Here is a 19,208-nt window from a genome sequence, read left to right as displayed (position 1 = left end):
AATCTGAGCTCATCCAAAAATCTACTACTTAACTTGTCCTAACTTGTACCAAGTTCTGCTTACCCTGTGCTGCTGACTGACAAAAGCTTCAAATTTAAAATTCTTTTCTTATAATCAAATCTCTTCATGGCTTCACCCATCCTTAGTTCTGTACTCATCTTCAGTCCTACAACCTGTCAAGATCTTGGTTTTCCTCTAATTATGGTCTCTCATGCAATCTAATAGTAATTGATTCACCAATGGTAGCCTTAAACCATAAACCTCTCCATCTTTGAAGATATGCCATAAAACTTCCTCTTCAGCTATCCCAAAAGCTTCTTATGTGGCTCAGTGTCAAATTATATCTGATAGCCCTGCAAAGCACCTTAGGACGTTTTCTCAAGTTGAAATCCATTATACAAATACAACGTTTTGCTGACATGTTATCAAGTATAAATGAGAGCCAAGTAACCATTATTCCATATAACACAAACTCTGATAACTAGCCTCATTATGACTGATAATATTGGTGACTTGCTTTACATGAAACTAGTTACATAATTTTAACAGAAACAGGTTTCGATTTATCAAGAATGACCGCATGCAAGTCCATACTTTCTTTTCTAAACAAAAATTAGATCCGTAGAATGTGGTTTAAAAAAAATTGCTTCTACTACAATATATGATCATGTCAAAAAAAATTACAAAATTAGTGCCTCGTTCCTTCTCTAAACGTGTACAAACCTGTGGGATGTTATGTTGACAGACATATTCCTTGGAAATAAGTTGGCACGCCCACCCTCTGAACACCTCAATTTCTCAACTGAGCTGCTGAAGCATGAAATCACAACGTGTTCAATGTTTTGAAGTTGCACTTACCACATTTACTGAGGTGGTTGAGAGCTTTCTTATATCGCTTCAAATATTTATCGATGTTGTATCGCTGGTAATTAGTTTCCATTTTCTTCAAGTTGTTCAGAAATGGTAGATATTCTTTAGGATCCTGAAACAAGAGAATAACATTCAAGTACACAAAATCAGAACAGCCTCATTTTATTTGATATCAATGGGAACATGGAATGGGAGTGTTTTATACTTAATTTAATGAAATCACAGATGATCTGTGGCTAACTACATACTCACCTTTGCCCCTTTTCCATTTATGCATTTGATAATCAAAGGTCTGTCAATCTCAGATTTAAAGTAAACAACCAACTGTATCCACATTCTTTGCAGAGGACAGCTATGAACTTCTACCACTTTTTCTGTTAAAAGTTATAACAGTCATAGAGATGTACAGCATGGAAACAGACCCTTTGGTCCAATTCGTCCATGCTGACCAGATAGCCTAGATACATCTAGTCCCATTGTTTAATAATTTCAGACTTGATTGCACACCAATTTTAGGCTATCCCTAGTTTTAGACCCCCAACAATAGAAATAGTCTTCTTCCATCTATCACACTCAATTTTTTGAAAACTTTGATCTAATTACCCCTCAACCTAAATTTCACGGGATACAACACTAATTTATTTAATTGTTTTTGATAACTTAGTCTTTGGAGACCTAAGAAAGTGCTAGTAAACCTATACTGCTTCTAAGCCTAATATATCCTTCCTAACGTTGGGTACCTGGAATTACTCTCAAGTGCCCCAAATCTGCTCTAACCAGGGTTTTGTATAGCTGTAGCTTGACTTCTAAGTCCTTGTTTTCTTGTCTGTCAGATATAAACCCCAGCATTCGGTTAGTCTTTTTGATTATTTAAATCATGTACAAGTTTCTTTGAGTTCCACTGTTTCTAATTGTTCACCAGGGTTTTTTTTTGGCATTTTTTTTCTAGGTCCTAGATATCTGATTTACCTATGGTGAAATCCATTTGCCAGTTTTTCCCTGTTCTCTTTAATATATTAACGCCCCTGTAATTTTTTGCTTTCACCTACACTACTTACAATGCTGACTATTTTTGTATCATTGGCATTGTTAAATATGCAGCTCCCTATCTTATCATGTAAGTCATTAATACGTATTGTGAATAGTTGAGGTTCCAACATGGATACCTGAGGCACTATTAGTCAGATCCAGCGAATTACAGCATTGTCCAATATACTTGCTTGTGCTCTTGGTCACCTGTTGCTAAACGAGCATCCTACTCAGGTCAATCACCTGGCTTCAAATGCAGAAGCTTTAACATTAGCTAACAGTGTCTTATGAGAGATGGTATCAAATATCTTCTGGAAGTCCATACAATAACATCTATGGACAGTTCCCCGTCCGCTACTTGTTCACCTTTCCAAAAGGAATTCTATCACTGTAACGTGCGTGCCCTTGCTGTCCGGTCAACTCTCTCTCTGACCCACTGCCTAGTGGAGTAGGGCCCTCTAACTGGAGTTCCTCCGCTCCTTCTGTTTATTTCTCATTTCCTTCTCTTTCCCCCCCTTTTTGGTGCTTTTCCCATCTTGATGTTCACCTCCCATGTGGCAGGTCTCGGTCTGGTATCTCAGCGGCTTGTGGCCGGTCTCGGTCTGGTATCTCAGCGGCTTGTGGCCGGTCTCGGACTGGTCTCTTGGTGACAATAAAATCAAAATCTAAATCTAAATCTAACAACCCCTTAACCCCTTTCCCTTAAGCCACTGTGTTCCTTTTTCTATTAACAACAATCTCAAAAAACATGTTGGGTTCTCTTTTGCCTGTAAGCAGCCACTAAACACAGTTGGTCAAAAACACCCATGACAGCTTATTCTTTCATTCTTTATCTTACTCTAGAACTGTCTTATCTTTACATTGTTTCTTAACAGCTGAGACCAGGAAAATCCTTCCTAAGACCAGCAAACAGGGAACCTTCCCTACAGTTTTCAGTGATGAGAAAGGCTCTTTACCAAAAAAAAATACAGTTCAACTATTTATCAATGCTGCTAAACTTTGATGTATATTCCCAGTAACAAATAACACAAAATGCTGAAAATTCTTAGCAGGTCAGCATCATCTGTGAAGAAACAAAGTTAACATTTCAAGTTGATAACTTTTTGTTGGAATACCTTCTCCACTGATGTCACCTGGTATTTTGAGCTCTTTCTTTTTTCAAAATAGGCATTATTTTACTTTTCTCAACATTTTTCTTAATGCAAATGTGATCATTTACAGTTTGTATTTTTTCAAATTTACTGTGGACCTTCTTTAAGGAGTCCAATTTTATTTATTAATTTTAAAACTATGTCCAAGCAAAATAATCCAGATGCTGGAAATCTGAAACACAAGTCCTGGAGGAACTCAGCAGGTCTGGTAGCATCTATAAAGAGAGAAATTGAGTTACAATTTTGAGCCTGATATGACTCTTCTTCTGAACGCCTGATGAACAGTCATATTGAACGAGAAACATTCACTCTGTTTCTCTCACTTATCCTGTCAGACCTGTTGAGCTTCTCCAGCAATTTCTATATTTGTTCTAATTGTTAGACTTTCATTCTTTTCTCTTCTTGGATAATTTGTTCACTGTTGTTGACAATCTTCTCTACAGAGCTTGGAAAAATCTATCCTAAAACAAAATCAAGTATTGAATTAAAAAAATTACAAAGCATGCCAACCTTTTGCGATTTCTCTGCCACCATCATCATGAGATCAAAGTCGTATGTGCCCACTGCATAGTCATATAGTTCATTAACATCCACCAGGAAGAGGAGATATTTCAGGGCCTCTTCAGCACTGACTGCTTCAGGATCAGATGGAGGATTCACTGCAAGTTTGGAATTAGAAATGATAGTAAGAAACAAAGGACAGAGCATTTGTGCTGGTCACATTTGTTAGAGGAGGCAGCCCCTCTTATAGAAAGAGATCTAGTCACTGTACTTTAACAATAACAATGCAATCAACATACAAGTCACTAATGAATCCAATGGAGGATTCAGGAGGAAATGTTTTACCCAAAAGAGTGGAATTCTTCTACTATGTGCAGTTGTTGATGTGAATAATTTAAAGATGCCTTTAAGGGGAAGCTAGAAAGACATGGGAAAGAAGAAGGAATAGAAGGGTATGATGACAGAGTGAACAAAGGAGGGTTAAGAGGAAGTCTGAGAGGAGCATAACCACCAACATTGACTAGTTGGACTGAATGGCCTTTTCTGTGCTGTAAATTCTGTGTTAGAAGTAACCTTACTTCATTAACAACTCAGGGATATATAATATGTATATTTTACTGAAGGTAAAATATTAATATATATAATCTTATGTCTCAAAAGTGGCTTTTTTTTGTATAGTACTGGTTCAGAAATTACAGCATCACACCTCTGGATGAGGCAAGGAGGACATAATTCTGATTATTTCTTAGAGGTAACAGAGTTATGCTACACGAAAACAGGAAGAGAACGCAGCCGCTCAATGAGAACTGTAACTGAAACCCTTCTGCTATTGGTTTCAACGGAAGGGCTCCTTCTTGTGTAATGAGATTACCAACTTGCAGAATTGCTTAGAAAAGTGCTAGAATATGACTGAATTTTTGTCTACATTACTTAAATGTTACCTCTCAGTTCATGGACTTTCTGAAGAGCAATTTCCAGTTCTGGAGCACGTTTTCGCACATGGCAGGTCAGTATTGACAAACTGTATCTATGTAAAGTAATAGGTAAGTGAAGTGCATTCTATGAGGAATAATTTACAAGAAGATTATAATATATACATGTTTACATGGGAAGTGCTTACAAAGAAATGGTCTTTCTAAAATATTGTAAAGTAATTTTGAGACACTCTAAAGGAAGATAAGAATGATAGCCTGTTTGATAAGGTTTGGAGTGTTCATTTTTGTCTGAAAGTTACTGATTTAGTGTAATGAATGACATTACAATATCACTTTATCAAGGACTATGGGCAAAGGGCACTAAGGATAACACAATGCAGTACAGATTCTCTGGCCTCTGCTCCTCTTAGGCAGGAAGAATCACTCATTTTATCCCACTTTCAGCAAACACGACCACATCATTTAGTTTTAGTTGTGGCTTAGTGTGAAGCACACTTGCTGATTTAATAGGCTATGGGTTCAAGTCACACACCAGAAACCTAAGCATGAAATCCAGACTAACACACCCAATGCAACATTGAGGAAGCACTGCACTGTTAAGATTGCTGACTTTTAGAAAAGATGTTAATCTGAGGCCTCTCTGATGATTCAGATGAAAGTAAAATAGTCCACACCAGTATTTTGAAATTTATCCCTCAACCAACAACAATAAAAGCCAAGATTATCTGATGATCTCCATATTGCTGATTGTGGGAACTTGCTTTGTGCAAATTGGCTGCCATGTTTCCTACATTACAATAGTGACTACTCTTCAGAAAATACTTCATTGGTTGCAAAGTGTTTAGGCCACCATGGGCAAGGCAATACATAATGCAAATCTTTCTTACTTGTGAGGGCTGATTCTCTCCATAGTCTTACGCAGTGCATCACATACTGTGTTCACTTTAGTGCCAATCGCAGGTGCTGAAGTTGATGAGCTGGGGAAATATGGATACATTGTCTTTGTGACATCTTCCTCTCTGGAAAAGAAGAGTGGCATATGCACAACATTGGGTTTAAGGATGTTCAGTCTTTGATTTAAAAAAAACTTGTTAAAAACAGTTTCTCCTCCCAAATGCCCACTGATGGGACAATTGCCTAAACAATGTGCTAAAGGACCATGCAAAATTGACATCTGTGATATCATGATATGATTGGAGATGCAACTTACACCCAGCAGTGCAGCATGCCTGCTATGAACAGGAGGAAATATAGCCTTGGAGATGCCAGCACTGGAGCAACATGGAGTCCTGAGGGAGGAAGATAACTACATGCTGTTTGAAACACACTTAGTTTAGTTCTGCCACAAATCTGATAAAGATACAATGGAGGACTGGACTGTCGTAACCATGAACTACAAGAAAACCTTTGAGAAATAGTGAATGTTCCTTGTCAGCTATGGAACAATGCCTTGCTTTAGAGTCAGAAAATTGCAGATTGAAGTCCCACTCCAGAGATGTAAACACAAAAATCTAGATTGATATTTCCAGTGCAGTGCTGAGGGAATACTGCATTGTCCAAGGTGCTGCTTTTTTTTTGACGCCCCATCATCTACCCTCTCAAGTGGACAGTAAAGGTCCCATCCCATGATTTGAAGAAGAGTAACAGTATAGTTAGGGACAACCTTTTGTAGTCGAGGTGCTGTATGAAATGAAAAGTTTTTGTTTTTACTTCTACTGGCACTTACTTCAATTCTGTCAGGAACAAATTGATGTAATTTATAGAATTGATCTGCTTCACAAAGCTCTCCAAATTGTCCAAAAATACCTAAAGATAAACAAATGTGCAGGCATTAGCAAATGCATATTCATGTAACAAATAAGCGAATCCCTAGTCAACGTGCCAATCAATGCACCTCATTTGGATGATTCAACTTATAGCTTTGCGTTCGATGGTCATTGAGCAGCACAATACACTTGAATCAATTACGCTCTGAATCAATTAAACATTTTTCCCTGCTATAACCCATTATTAGACATTTATTAACAGCAATATTTTTTTTCCTATTGTGTAAGTTGTTAATTCTGGTTAAAGCAGCAAACTGAGTTTTCAGTCAGTCATGATCATGTTCCCATGGATGAAGTTGTCTGAGCATTCCGCCTACTCTGATACTGGAATCTACAGAACGGAGGCTGACAATGAGGGAGTGCTACAATTGTTGCAGTTTCTCACTTACAATAAACTAAGGCCTTGCCTGCTCTCTGCTGGATGTGAAAGATCATGACAATATTATGAAGAGGAATGCTCCCTGGTGTCCTGGCCAATTTTCATCCCTTAACCAACATCAGAAAAACAGATAATTAACAACGAAATCTATAAACTGTGAAAAACCTGCTTAGACCAATTTAAGATCACTGTGCACAGTTCCAGACACCATATTATAAGGATATAAAATGTACTCGGTAAGGTGTAAAAAAAATCATAAAGATGAGGCCAGGATTGAGAGGTTGTACTTACAGCAAAGGCTGAACAGACCAGGGCACCTTTTATTACAGATGACTGGGAGGTGAATGAATAGAGGTCTTAAAGATTCTGAGGAGAAGATATGTTTATTTGTTGGGGGAGTCCAAAAGAGGGGATCATAAATATAAAGTCAAAGTACTAACAAATTCAATAGGAAATTAAGGAGAAACTTCTTCTCCAGGCAGAGTAGTCAGAATGTGAGAGCAGCTATCATAATGATTGGTTGTGGTGAAGAGCGTGGATGCATTTAAGCAGAAACTGGATGAGGGAGAATGGAAAGGTATGCTGTAAAAGGCGAGATGAAGACAGGCAGAAGGAGATCTGTGTGGTGCATAAAAACAGCACGGCCCAGTAAACCTGAATGACTTGTTTCCGTACTGTAAATTCTATCAATCTATCATGTTGTTAAATTTTTGCGCTCACAGTGACTTCCATATTACTCATATTAAACAGTGACTACACTTCAAAATACGTCATTGGCTTTAAGACTCTTTGCGATGTCCTAAGATCCTGAAAGTAGCATTCAAAATGCAACACTTTTCTTTCCTACTCAATTGCAACACACAATGCACTTATATGAATCTAGGGAATCACATAACTAAAGATAATAAAAAATTCTACAAAAGTAGAAGAAAAACATTACAAACATTTAAAAAAGTATCTAAGTAAACATCTCTGTGGGTCTTGGAATTATTTCACTAAAGGTGTTCAGCAAGAGAAATGCAAATGTTCAGGACAGGCTTAACAAAAGATTACCTACGTCTATATTGGCATTGAACTAAGGGTAATTTCATGTTATACCTGCAATTCACATCACCATCACTAGGACAGCAGTGTAATATTTCCAAGGTCTTCCCTATTTTTAAAATTACACTGATTCCAAGGTTGGTACAAAGGCTGGTCTTGAAAGATTTAATTTTATAACATCATAATAACCTAGCTGTCACTAACACCAAATGTTACCATACCAAACACCAAAGTACATATTTAAGCACAAATGTTTCATGCACTTGGATACAGTGACAAGCACATTCACAATTCAGAGGTCCCTGAAGAATCAACTTCTCAGACACAGTGAAATCAAGAACATGAAAATGTTACACTCTTTCCAGTCGTGCAGCTTCAAAACCCATCACTGGTCATTACACCAATGCAAGCAACAACTGTAGATTAATAATCACTAATCTGAACCGTTAACTCCATTTCTTTCTACAGATGAAGTATGAGCTTCTGAGAATTTTCAGCAATTTTCACTTTTGTTTCAGATTTTGTATGTTGATTTTGTGTTTGAGATGTCTGCAGGTTGGCACTTCGGTTCCTGCAGTATGTCCTTTTGATGAATAGAGACATTGAGAACCACACTTAGCCAGGACTGAAGTCTGGGTGGTTCAGAGTGCTTTCCCAACAATGTAATCAAGGGCTTGCCTTCTCTGAAGTCAACAAGGAATCTAATGTGCAAAAAATAATTGTAGCTTGATTTTAAACAACATTTCAATCATATAACTTAGAAATCTATACTTACAGATTATTTTCTCTTACCAATAAAGTCTCTCCACCCATAGGGATATACCTCAATTCAAATAGGTCCTGACAGTCTAGTCGTGTGGGCAAGTTCATAGAAAAGTTCTGCATATTTGGACCAATCCAGTTAGTTCCATTCCCTCAATAAGAGCAAACTACTGCAGGTGCTAGAAATCTTAAACAGTCACAGAAAATGCTGGAGAAACTTAGCAAGTCTTACAGCAAAACAGGGTTAACTGAGAGTCTGGTATTACTCTTCTTCAGAAGTTCATTCATTCCTCTGCTGTTTCCTCATATCCCTGAAAATTTTCTTCTTCAAATTTGTTGATCACCTCAAATCTCTGCCCTCTGGTTATGGACTCATCAGCCATTGGAAGGTTTCTCTGTTTTTTCTATATACGCTCTTCACCATTTTAAATACCTCTATCAAATTTAATTGAGTGAGCATTTAACACTCACCAGCCCTTGGCCAAAAACAAGTTGCAAAATCTTTGGTATGGAGTATAGCACTGAATGGCTGTGAAAGTTGGACTCTCAGTAAGGCTAACAACAGAGGAATTACAGCTTTTGAAACATGTCTCTGGCTAAGGGCCCTTAGAATCAGCTGAGAGCAAGAACTAATGAATTTGTCCACAGGAAAATCAAAGTCCAAGCATCTCATGGCTGAAGCAAAGAAGAGGAAACTAAGAGTGCAACCACCAGAAAAGGCAGTGTGAAAATCCAATGTTGACTACAGTAGAAGGTGAAACATAAGGAAAGAACAGGCCAGATTGACTAAAGACAAGATGGATAGACAGATGCCCATGATCCCTTGTGAACTGTGGCAAATTATGGGAGGATTGTTGTTTATTAGGCTTAGCTTAGTTCTGAATGAATCACATTATCTCAGAGCCTCCTCAACCACAAAGAGACTCTGCCTCATTGTACTGCCAAAGTTCTAATTCAGTTTACTGATGCTTAAGCAGGGATACATCGACAACGGTGCCACATTTGCCTTCTGTGGGAAATAGAATGACAGAAGACATCTGTTAATCAGCTGCTGTGTGGAAATTACTGTAGTGATAGTCCAGGTATCAATCTGCTCCCTTCAGCACAACAACATGGCATTATGGTAAACAAGATAGAAGATCTTTCAAGAGACTTAATGTTAATACTCACTTTTGGGTTGTGATCGTAGATGAGATTGAGATTTATTCTCAGCTTTCTCATACATTCAAAGGCTTCCTTGTACTTAAGCCTAAAGAAGACATTTAGAGAGGCAAACATTGATTAGGGAAAGTCAGCATGATTTTGTGCGAGGAAAATCATGTCTCACAAACTTGATTGAGTTTTTTTGAGGAAGTTACCAAAAAGACTGATGATGGCACAGCAACAGATGTTGTTTGTTTGGATTTGAGTAAAGCCTTTGACAAGGTTCTGCATGGTAAATTAATTAGTAAAGTCAGGTCACATGGGACTCAGGGTAAGCTTGCCAATTGGGTATATAATTGGCTTCACGGCTGGAAACAGAGAGTAAAGGTGGATACTTGCGTTCTGGACTGAAGGCCTGTGATCAGCCGTGTTCAATAGGGATTGGTTCTGGGTCCTCTTTTGTTTGTCATTTATATAAATGATTTGGATGAGAATATAGAAGGCATGGTTAGTAAGTTTGTAGATAACACCAAAATTGGTGGCATAGTAGACAGTGAAGAAAGTTTTCTAAGATTACACACGGATCTTGATCAAATGGGTCAATGGAATAAAAAATGGCAGATGGAGTTCAATCTGGATAAATGCGAGGTATTGCATTTTGGTACAACAAACAAGGGTAGGGCTTATACAATTAATAGTAGGCCCTTGGGTAGTGTTGTACAACAGAGGGACTGAGGGGTGCAGCTACATAATTCTTTGAAGTTTGTGTCACATATAGACAGTGTGGTTAAAAAGGCATTTGGCACACTTGCCTTCATTGCTCAGTCCTTTGAATATGCGAGTTGGGAAGTCATGTTGAGGTTGTGCAGGACATTGGTGTGGCCTCTTTTGGAATACTGTGTCCAGTTCTGGTCGCCCAATTATAGGAAGGATATTATCAATCTGCAGAGGGTTCAGAAGAGATTTACCAGGATGTTGCCAGGTATTGAAGGTTTGAGTTATAAAGGCTGGATAGGCTGGGACTTGTTCCACTGGAGCGTCGGACATTGACAGGTAACCTTACAGAAGTTTATAAAATAATGAGAGGTATAGATAGAGTTAACAGTAATTATCTTTTTCCCTAGGATGGGGGATTTCAAGACTAGGGGACACATTTTTAAGATGAGAGGAGAGAGATTCAAAAAAGACGCAAAAGGCAATTTTTTTTTTTTTACAGAGGGTGGTTCACGTGTCGAATGAACTTCCTGATGAAGTGGTGGATGCAGGTACAATTACAACATTTAAAAGTCATTTGGCTAAGTACATACATAGTAAAGGTTTGTAGGGATATGGGTCAGACGCAGGCAGGTGGAACTAGTTTAGTTTGAAATTATGTTCGGCATGGACAGGTCTGTTTCTGTACTGTATGCGTCTAAGAGGTAATGAATAGGCTGGATTTATAGTTGCTGGTTTATGCTACAATTGATTTTGCAACAGTTTCCCCATTTTTAATAAAAGACAGTGAAACCTATATGAATGGAGATTTGCAAAAGGTTGCCACTTATTGAAACTCACAAAAAGTTTGCATGTTAAACTGTGAGGCTTTAAAAATTTCTTGCAGCTGTTAGCACTTGGTTGGAGATTCAGAGCAGCCACTTGTGTTTTGGAGTTGCAACCCCAAAATTTAAGCTTGCGATCCCATTGCGGGGGTTGTGATCCATATTTTCCTCCAAACATAAAACCTTACAGCAGAAATAACTACTTGCTCCGCCACACCTGTCCTGGCTCTTGGGAACAGGTGGTGAATTTGTCCGCCATGCTCTGCACTTTCCCTAGACACCTGCAATTTTTTTTTTAAACCTATCCAAGTATTTATTTTCACTTTTGAAAGAAAGTGCTCAATCTTCTCCCAAAAACCTTGAAGACAATGCACAGGCATTTCAAATCATTGTAACTTGCTGAGAAAATAAAACCTTTATGTCCTCCCTCCAGCTTCTCTGTCATTTTAAATTTGTGTCTTCTGTTTGCTAACCATCTGCCATTGCAAACAATTTCTCCAGTTTACAACCCTTCATAATTTTTCTCACCTTTATTGTATGTCCCCTTAAACCTGTCTGCTCTGAGGAAAGCAGTTATAGCTTTCTAGAAGGAGGCATAAACCGTAAAAGTCAATCACTGTGAAATTTGAAAATGGTTCCTAACTTCAATTCAGATTTTAGTTGGGAATAATGATTTACAGACCTGTCCAGATATTTTCGCACCTGGGCCAACACCAGTGCTCGGTGGTGAATGACTTCCAGATTCCCACGTGGCATCTGCACAGAGAACATAGAGCTGACAATTCATTCTTTCATTGCATCCTCCAACTCTTTCTTGCCCATGAATTTTTGCCTTATGCACATCCTGATTGTCACTGCAGCTCTGGAAATTCCTCCTTAAACCTCCATGCATCTCAACTTCTCTCTTCCTGAAACCTCTGTCTTTGAACAGGCTTTTGGTCACGTGTATTCATATCCCCTAACATGGCTCAGCGCCAAACTGTGTTTGATAATTGTGCCGATGAAACACCTTCAGACATTTTTTTACTTTAAAGGTGTTATATAAATACAAGTTGTTGTAGAACAAATATATAGTGTTTTAAGCTAGTAAAACAGTCCACAAAGAAGCACGGAGAGAGCAGAAACAACATTATTCACTTGCAGGTTTCTTTGGCGTTATATTCGTGCCTTTTATTTTCTTTTACTCCACACTTTTTGAGCGGCATATTTTTAAGGTGAGAAGAGAGAGATTTTAAAAAGACATGGGGGTAATTTTTTGAATGAAATTCTGGAGGAAGTGGTGGATGCCAGTACAGTTACAACATTTAAATGACATTTAGATAAGTACATGAATAAGAAATGTTTAGAAGGATATGGACCAAGTGCAGGCAGTTTGGGATTAAGGTCGGCATGGGCTGGTTGGACCAAAGGGTCTGTTTCCATGCTGTATGACTCTATGACTTAAACAGTTACATCAAGAACTAAACACTCTCCTCAGTTTATCTCCATGTTACTGCTCTCGTATGCTCTGAATCACTGATTCTGGACATCCACGATTTTAAACACAATACCATGGTACGCCCACAAAATATAAGGGCTTGCATTCTATCACTTAACATGCACAGTGAAACACAGTATATTGGGGTCAGCTTCTTAGGCAGTACTCATGATTCTTTTGCTTTAAGATAGTTCTGATTGCTTGGCTTATTTGATGATTTTTTTAAAAATGGTATTTAAAAAATAGAAATTACTCACCACAGTCCTGGCTAAAGACCCTGATCAAAGGACTTTATGTAGCAACTCCCACCAACTTGCCTTTTAAACAAAGCACGCTTTTGTAAACATCCTTCTTTTCATAAATGTCTGAAGGGATATATTTTCTGGGTTGTGGGGAGCAGTATAGGAGGATGACTAATTGGCTCTTTAAAAGCCACGGTAGGCCTCGTATCCTTTCTGGACTGTAAAACCTCGATTCTTTAAGGCTTTGCATTCTTCTCATAAAAGTACAATGGGAAAAACTCCGTACGTATTTACAGTTCTGCTGTTCCCGCTCTAGCGATCACAGGGACAGGATTTCATTACACTATTCGGTTGTCTACTAGGTATTGTTGACGTACTGGTTAATAATTGGGATTGGCATTTTGTTCATTAATTGAAAGAAAATCAAGCTACTTAATCATAGTACCACCAGGCATCATGGATCATGCTGTATTATTCTGTGACACCAAAGAGAAGCCGTTCACCCTAACACAACCATACCAGCAAATTAATAAACATAGGAACAAGAGGAGACAATTCAGCCCTTCAAAACTGCTTTGCCGATCATGGCTGCTATGTATCTTAACACCATCTACTTAGCTCTGTTCTGTAACACTTATCTAACAAAAATCAATCAATCACAATCTTGAAATTTTTCAATGGGCGCCCAGCTTCAACAGCTTTTTCAGAAAGACAGTTCCAGATTTCCACCTTCCTTGGCAAATCTAGACACTAAATTTGCTGTGATGTCACAGTGCTTGATTTCAAAGCTGAATCACAACTTCAAGGGAAGCTATTTGTTTGTTTTAAAAAAAAAAGGTTGGTGTTTTGACTGTTCCCAATTATTATACCCCTTATCCTAGCTGCTGCAAAATACATGGGAGAAAGAACAGCATATCATATAAATAATGTCATTGCTAACCTGAAGGATGAGTTTGGTGTCCTGGGGTACAACAGTCACTATGCGAGATCCTCTCTCCACCCTACGAACTGTTTCATCATTAGGCTGGGAATCACTGCTTGAAAGTTGCGATAAAACTGTTTGTGCACACAGCAAATTCAACAATCTTAGATGGTCAAATTCTCATTGTAAAGTTATATCAAGTTACTAACAAACACAGGCAAAAACCTACAACATTCTGGTTCAAGAAAAATATCCATCAGATATATAAAGATTGCTCAATTGGATTTAAGACTTCCCTTATTTATTCCTATATAGGTTGTGGGAGTTGCTGGCTGGGCCAGCATTTATTGTCTGTCCTTAATTGTTCTTGAGAAGCTGATACTTGAACTTGCATCAAGATAGGTGGCAGAATTATTATTTTACAATGGTAAGTGACAAGAGGAATTCCTGCTTGTAACACACAAAACTCAAAATGATACTGATTTTTGAACGTCTCAATCCAGGTTACTGCATTTGCTTTAAGCACTCACCTTTTAATGAAGTAGTCCCAAGATTCAGACAGCGACAGATGTGTGAATGGGTTGTGAACAACAGGAACTCATCGCAAGCTATAAATGAAGTGACATTGGAGGCTATCTGTTCAAAACAAAAACATCAGAATAATTTCAAAAATGGCATTCAATGCTTCAAGTATGCAAAGAAAAAGATAATCAAAGTAGAATCACAACTTACCTCTAAGTCATTAATGTAGAAACGAGATCTTTCTGTCAGACCGAAGACCATTTCCTAGAAGAGACAGCAGATAGGGATATTGCAGAATTTCAGATACAGATATTTGAAGCACTAAACACTGTATCTGTTTGTTAATGATGTAAGAGATACAGGAAACTCTTAATTTGTTCTCAAAAAGTCCTGAAAGAGGTCAACTACATCTGCTGCCGGCTTATGACCAGCAAAATGGAGAAAGTTCATTTGAAAAGATACTGAACATGTTGAGATACTTTGACAGGAACAGGTAGAGACAAAGTCAATGTGTCACTAGGAGTGTACAAACCTGCAAATAACTCCCTAACACTTCAAGCATCACCTGCCCTGCCAATCCCGACGGACTGCCCAAAAGAAAGTTGAGGAAATAAACAGCTGAACCATAAAAGCCACGAAGATTTAAGGTCCAATAAGTTAGCTGATTTGTGATGCTCTGTCAAACATCCTGCTAAACTCAGTGTGCAGACATGATCATTCAGAGAAGGATTCTGCACAAGAATCCATATTGCATCCGGTGCCCATGGGACAGTACTCCGGCAAGCAGCTGACACATTCAGGAGGAAGAGAAAATAAAGCCACTCACCTCACCATCAACTGTACATAGAGCTGTCTCTACACAAGGTTGAGGAAACTGTACTAAACATCCAGTAGCTGACTTCCACTGTTTCACACATGCCTCAGAGGAATGTGTGGCTGAAAGAGACATTGAAATAGCATTATACATATATACACAACAGTGACTTACATTTGCACAACGTAAAAGCTTGATCAAAGAAGATTTTAAACAGTATCTTAAATAAAGTACGAAAGAGATTGATTGAGTAATCAAGAGTTGAATGTGTTCAGGGACAGAATTTCCACACTTTAGGATCCAGGAAAATGAATACATGATGAAAAGGGTGGAAAGACACAGATTTGTTCCTTACAAAATAAACAAATATAGGCTTTTAGCTCCATTCCCTCAGACCCCACATCTGCAATTTTATTATTCACTAAACTAAATATAAATACAAGAAGCAGGAAGTTACTCAGCACATCACTGACTTAATGACAAAATAAAAAAATTAGCAATGTATCAACTCAGCTTACTGGCCATATTATTTCAATGCAATAGGTACTGACAACTGTACTACAAAGCACATAATGGCTAAATTTTTGTTCAGAAAATGTATTTAGTCATTAACCCGCAAAATAGTAGCCATAGAATTGACAGTGATGACTAGCCAACAATAAGGCAACAAAACTACTGTTGTTTGATCAAACATAACTACATGTCAAAGCACTGCCTAATTAAATTTGGTATGTGGAAAGGGATACATACTGAAGTACAAGTTGAAGTCAGGGATGAAATCTTGGCAAGGAAGTTGTGGAGAAGTGGGGAGCAAAAGTCTTTTAAAATTCCTTCCACAGGCTTGAAAAGGTTAACAGTTACTTAGACAATACATTACAGAAATTCCTCTCATTCTTCCACATCTAACTCCATAGCATAGCCTTCTACTCCCTTCTTCCTGTTATGTGCACCTAGCATCCTCTTGGAATACATTTACCTGAACTGCTCCCTGCAGTAGTGAATTCAAACATTCTCACCATGATCTGGGTAAAGACCTTTTATCTTGAGTTCCTGATTTAATTTCTATCTCATATTGATAGCCTTTAATTTTGTTTTGCCACCTAAATGGAAACACTTACTGCATCTACTCTAGGTCTTCCCGAAGTGGGGATTCAGATCCTAAGTGAGGTCGCAAGCAGAAATTTGGAAGCATGAACTCTAAGGCAGCACTGACTGTCACGGAACTCTTACCACGTTAAACAATTGTACTTAAGCTCTAAGAGGCCCCCTCTCTTTCAGCCCTCACTTTCTGATCTCTTAGTTCTTACTGAGAGTTTGTAACAATTTTCAAACTTTGAAATGGGATCAAAGTGAGAAACAGTTGTGAAGCATTCTACAATAATCTTTCACCATTTTGAAGATCTCTATTAGGTCTCCCTTCAGTCTCCTATTTTCAAAAGAAAAGTGAACTAGATCTTTGTCCTTTGCTGAAAGACCAATGCAATTAAATTATTCTGTTTGCGTTGGAGTGTCTCCTCCACAGGGGTGGCACTGTCGCTCAGTGGTTTGCACCACTGCCTCTCAGCACCGGGGAATCGGGTTCGATTCCACCATCAGGCAACTGTCTGTATGGAGTCTGCACATTCTCCCCGTGTATGCCTGGGTTTCCTCGGGGTTCTTTCCTCCGGTTTCCTCCCACAGTCCAAAGATGTGTGGGTTAGGTGGATTGGCCATACTAAATTGCCCATAGTGTCCAGGGATATGTATGTTAGGTAGGCTAGCCATGAGGGATGCGGGGATAGAGGTATAGGGTAGAGGGCATGCCTGGGTGGAATCCTCTTCAGATGGTTGGTGTGGACTTCCTGGGCTGAATGGCCTGCTTCCACGCTTCAGGGATTCTATGATTTCTATGAAGTGTATTCCCTAGGGGAATGCTCAGCCCAGTAAAATTAAAAGATAGAAAATGACATGGAGCGAAACCATGATTTCGTTGTCTTGATTTCCACTCCTGGACAAAGCTCTCTTAACAGAAACTTGCAAGACAAAACACTGTCCACGTTCTGCTTAAGTGCTTGATTAGAAATGTACAAACCCCAGAAGTATCTTAGTATCTGTCCACTGGAAATCTCCAAGGCCACAGTCTCAGTCTTCTGGTTGTGACACAGATTGATCACGTGACCATCCACAGTTACAGGAGACCTGGAACAATGAACACCATCATTGTAAAACTACAATGGATTAGAATTTAAGGACAGTATTTGACACAGCATTACAACAGGAAAAAAGATACTGTCAATGCTGCAAATCCTCAAAAGAAATGCCAAAAGGTAATTAGCAAGTGAGGAAACAGGATGCTGCTCCACCAGTTGTGCATTCCCAGCATTTTCAATTTATATTTATACGCTAGACGCTGTCTAGATAGATGAAATAAGGAATTTTGCTGTACCTATGGGAGAAGGCATTTGTTGAGTAAAAGAATCAAAGATATATTCTAATTAAATTGATTTAACTTAAAGACATAGACATTGAATTCTGGTTCACAGTATGGTTTCTAGACAAGGGTGTAAATGGAAAATCAGGAGGGGAACAATGGAGACTAAAAACAAACTTTTAAAATGAAACTTATGAGATTAAAGTCATTGTAAAAATTACTATTTCCACAAGCTGCAAAGACTGCGCTCCTGATGTGCTAAAAAAAAAAAACTTTGCACGCTGAGAATTGCAGTGCCATTAGGATTGAAGGCTGGAGTTCTGGCTCTACAAAATGGGTCAAATTTCATACCTGATTTGAATCTCTCCTTCCTCAGTCTCCTCTGATGTCATTAGCAGTTGACAGACAATAGACTGACAGGTCTTAGGACCTTGACTCACAGCTAGGAATGTATTCTCCTTTACCCAGGTTAACATTCGCAGTTTCAATGGATTCAGGGACTCGCTCCCTCCTTCTTCAAACTTAATTCTTTCATTTTCATGAAAACCAAAAGTGAGAACAAGAAAACGTTTCCATATTTAGTCATCCTTATATAAATTAATTCATTAAAAAAAAGCCTTGAGGACCAAATTACATTTTCAAAATTTAATTCTTGTGAAGAGTTAGTGTGCAAAATTTACAATGATGGTATTATTTCAATATATATTTTCTATTTATACTGCTTTTTAATGATAATACATTGTTACATTCTTACTGCACTGTAGCAAAGGACCCCAATTTATGAATGTCTGACTTACAAAGACTTGTACTTATGAACACAATCCCATTCATGTTTTTAAAATGTAAAGACCCCACAAATGAATATTTCCTGTATTTACCAACATCCGCTTTCCATCGTCCTGAATTATGCTCTGATGTGTGAATAAATTCCCCTGCAAATAGACTCCAGAATGGAACCTGTTTGCAACCTGGGAACTGCCTATGTAATTTGCAACATACACACTCTGAAATGCTCAGGGAAACTTGCAGTGTGGTTTGGCTTGTGGAGTAGCTCTGGGCTGTGTTGCAAGACTGAGATTACACTTCTGTAGAGGCTTACATGAGTTATTGTTTGGTGAGTTCTAGTTTCTGAATTTTTATATTTGGTTCTGGTGGGCTGTTTCTCTTGCATGGTGCTAGGCTTTGTAGGACGTGTTAAACAATAGCTGTTAGAAGCTTGGTATTCAATGCACCATGTAGAAAATCATGCTACTTAATCATAGTGCTACTAATTAGGCATCACAATGTACAATCATGAAATGATACAGCACAGAAGGAGGCCATTGATCCCACTGTGCCTGGGTCAGTAAGTTCAGGTACTTAAGAGCTGGAGTAAACCATTCACTTGGATTGTGGGTTGGTCTGTATTGTAACTTTATTTACATATTTTGTTTCCACAACGCTTAGTAACTTTGGCCATCAAAAGTCAATCAATCTCAGTTATAAGATTTTCAACTGACCTCCAGCCACAACAGCTTTTTGATCGAGAATGTTCCAGATTTCCACAACCCATTGTACAAAGAAGTGCTTCCTGAATTTACGCTGAATGACGTAGCTATAACTTTAAAGTTAAGTCCCCTCTCATTCTAGATTCCCCAACAGGG

General features: G+C 38.4%; 1 protein-coding gene across 8 annotated transcripts in view; it reads right to left on the bottom strand.

Moving 5' to 3' along the window:
- Window positions 1-6: 6 nt before the first annotated feature.
- elp1 (elongator acetyltransferase complex subunit 1) overlaps window positions 7-19,208 on the bottom strand; it is a 50,259-nt gene continuing 31,057 nt past the window's right edge. For 7 of the 8 annotated variants that reach the window (XM_048595217.1, XM_048595215.1, XM_048595214.1 and 4 more), the window contains 13 exons: window positions 17,917-18,093; window positions 17,227-17,333; window positions 15,168-15,277; window positions 14,552-14,605; window positions 14,350-14,455; window positions 13,838-13,953; window positions 11,861-11,934; window positions 9,668-9,746; window positions 6,213-6,292; window positions 5,374-5,505; window positions 4,493-4,578; window positions 3,561-3,709; window positions 7-982 (listed from right to left, as the gene is read on the bottom strand). In XM_048595217.1, coding sequence (XP_048451174.1) covers window positions 824-982; window positions 3,561-3,709; window positions 4,493-4,578; window positions 5,374-5,505; window positions 6,213-6,292; window positions 9,668-9,746; window positions 11,861-11,934; window positions 13,838-13,953; window positions 14,350-14,455; window positions 14,552-14,605; window positions 15,168-15,277; window positions 17,227-17,333; window positions 17,917-18,093 — 1,429 coding nt within the window. In that variant the 3' untranslated portion in view covers window positions 7-823. Of the gene's footprint in view, window positions 983-3,560; window positions 3,710-4,492; window positions 4,579-5,373; window positions 5,506-6,212; window positions 6,293-9,667; window positions 9,747-11,860; window positions 11,935-13,837; window positions 13,954-14,349; window positions 14,456-14,551; window positions 14,606-15,167; window positions 15,278-17,226; window positions 17,334-17,916; window positions 18,094-19,208 lie in introns of those variants that run through there. The other variant, XM_048595220.1, reaches the window with a different exon arrangement.

The sequence above is a fragment of the Rhincodon typus genome, chromosome 3 (genome assembly GCF_021869965.1).
Source record: "Rhincodon typus isolate 14 chromosome 3, sRhiTyp1.1, whole genome shotgun sequence".
Lineage (NCBI taxonomy): Eukaryota > Metazoa > Chordata > Chondrichthyes > Orectolobiformes > Rhincodontidae > Rhincodon > Rhincodon typus.
The sequence above is the reverse complement of the archived record's forward strand: the minus strand, read 5'-3'. Positions and strand labels throughout refer to the sequence as shown.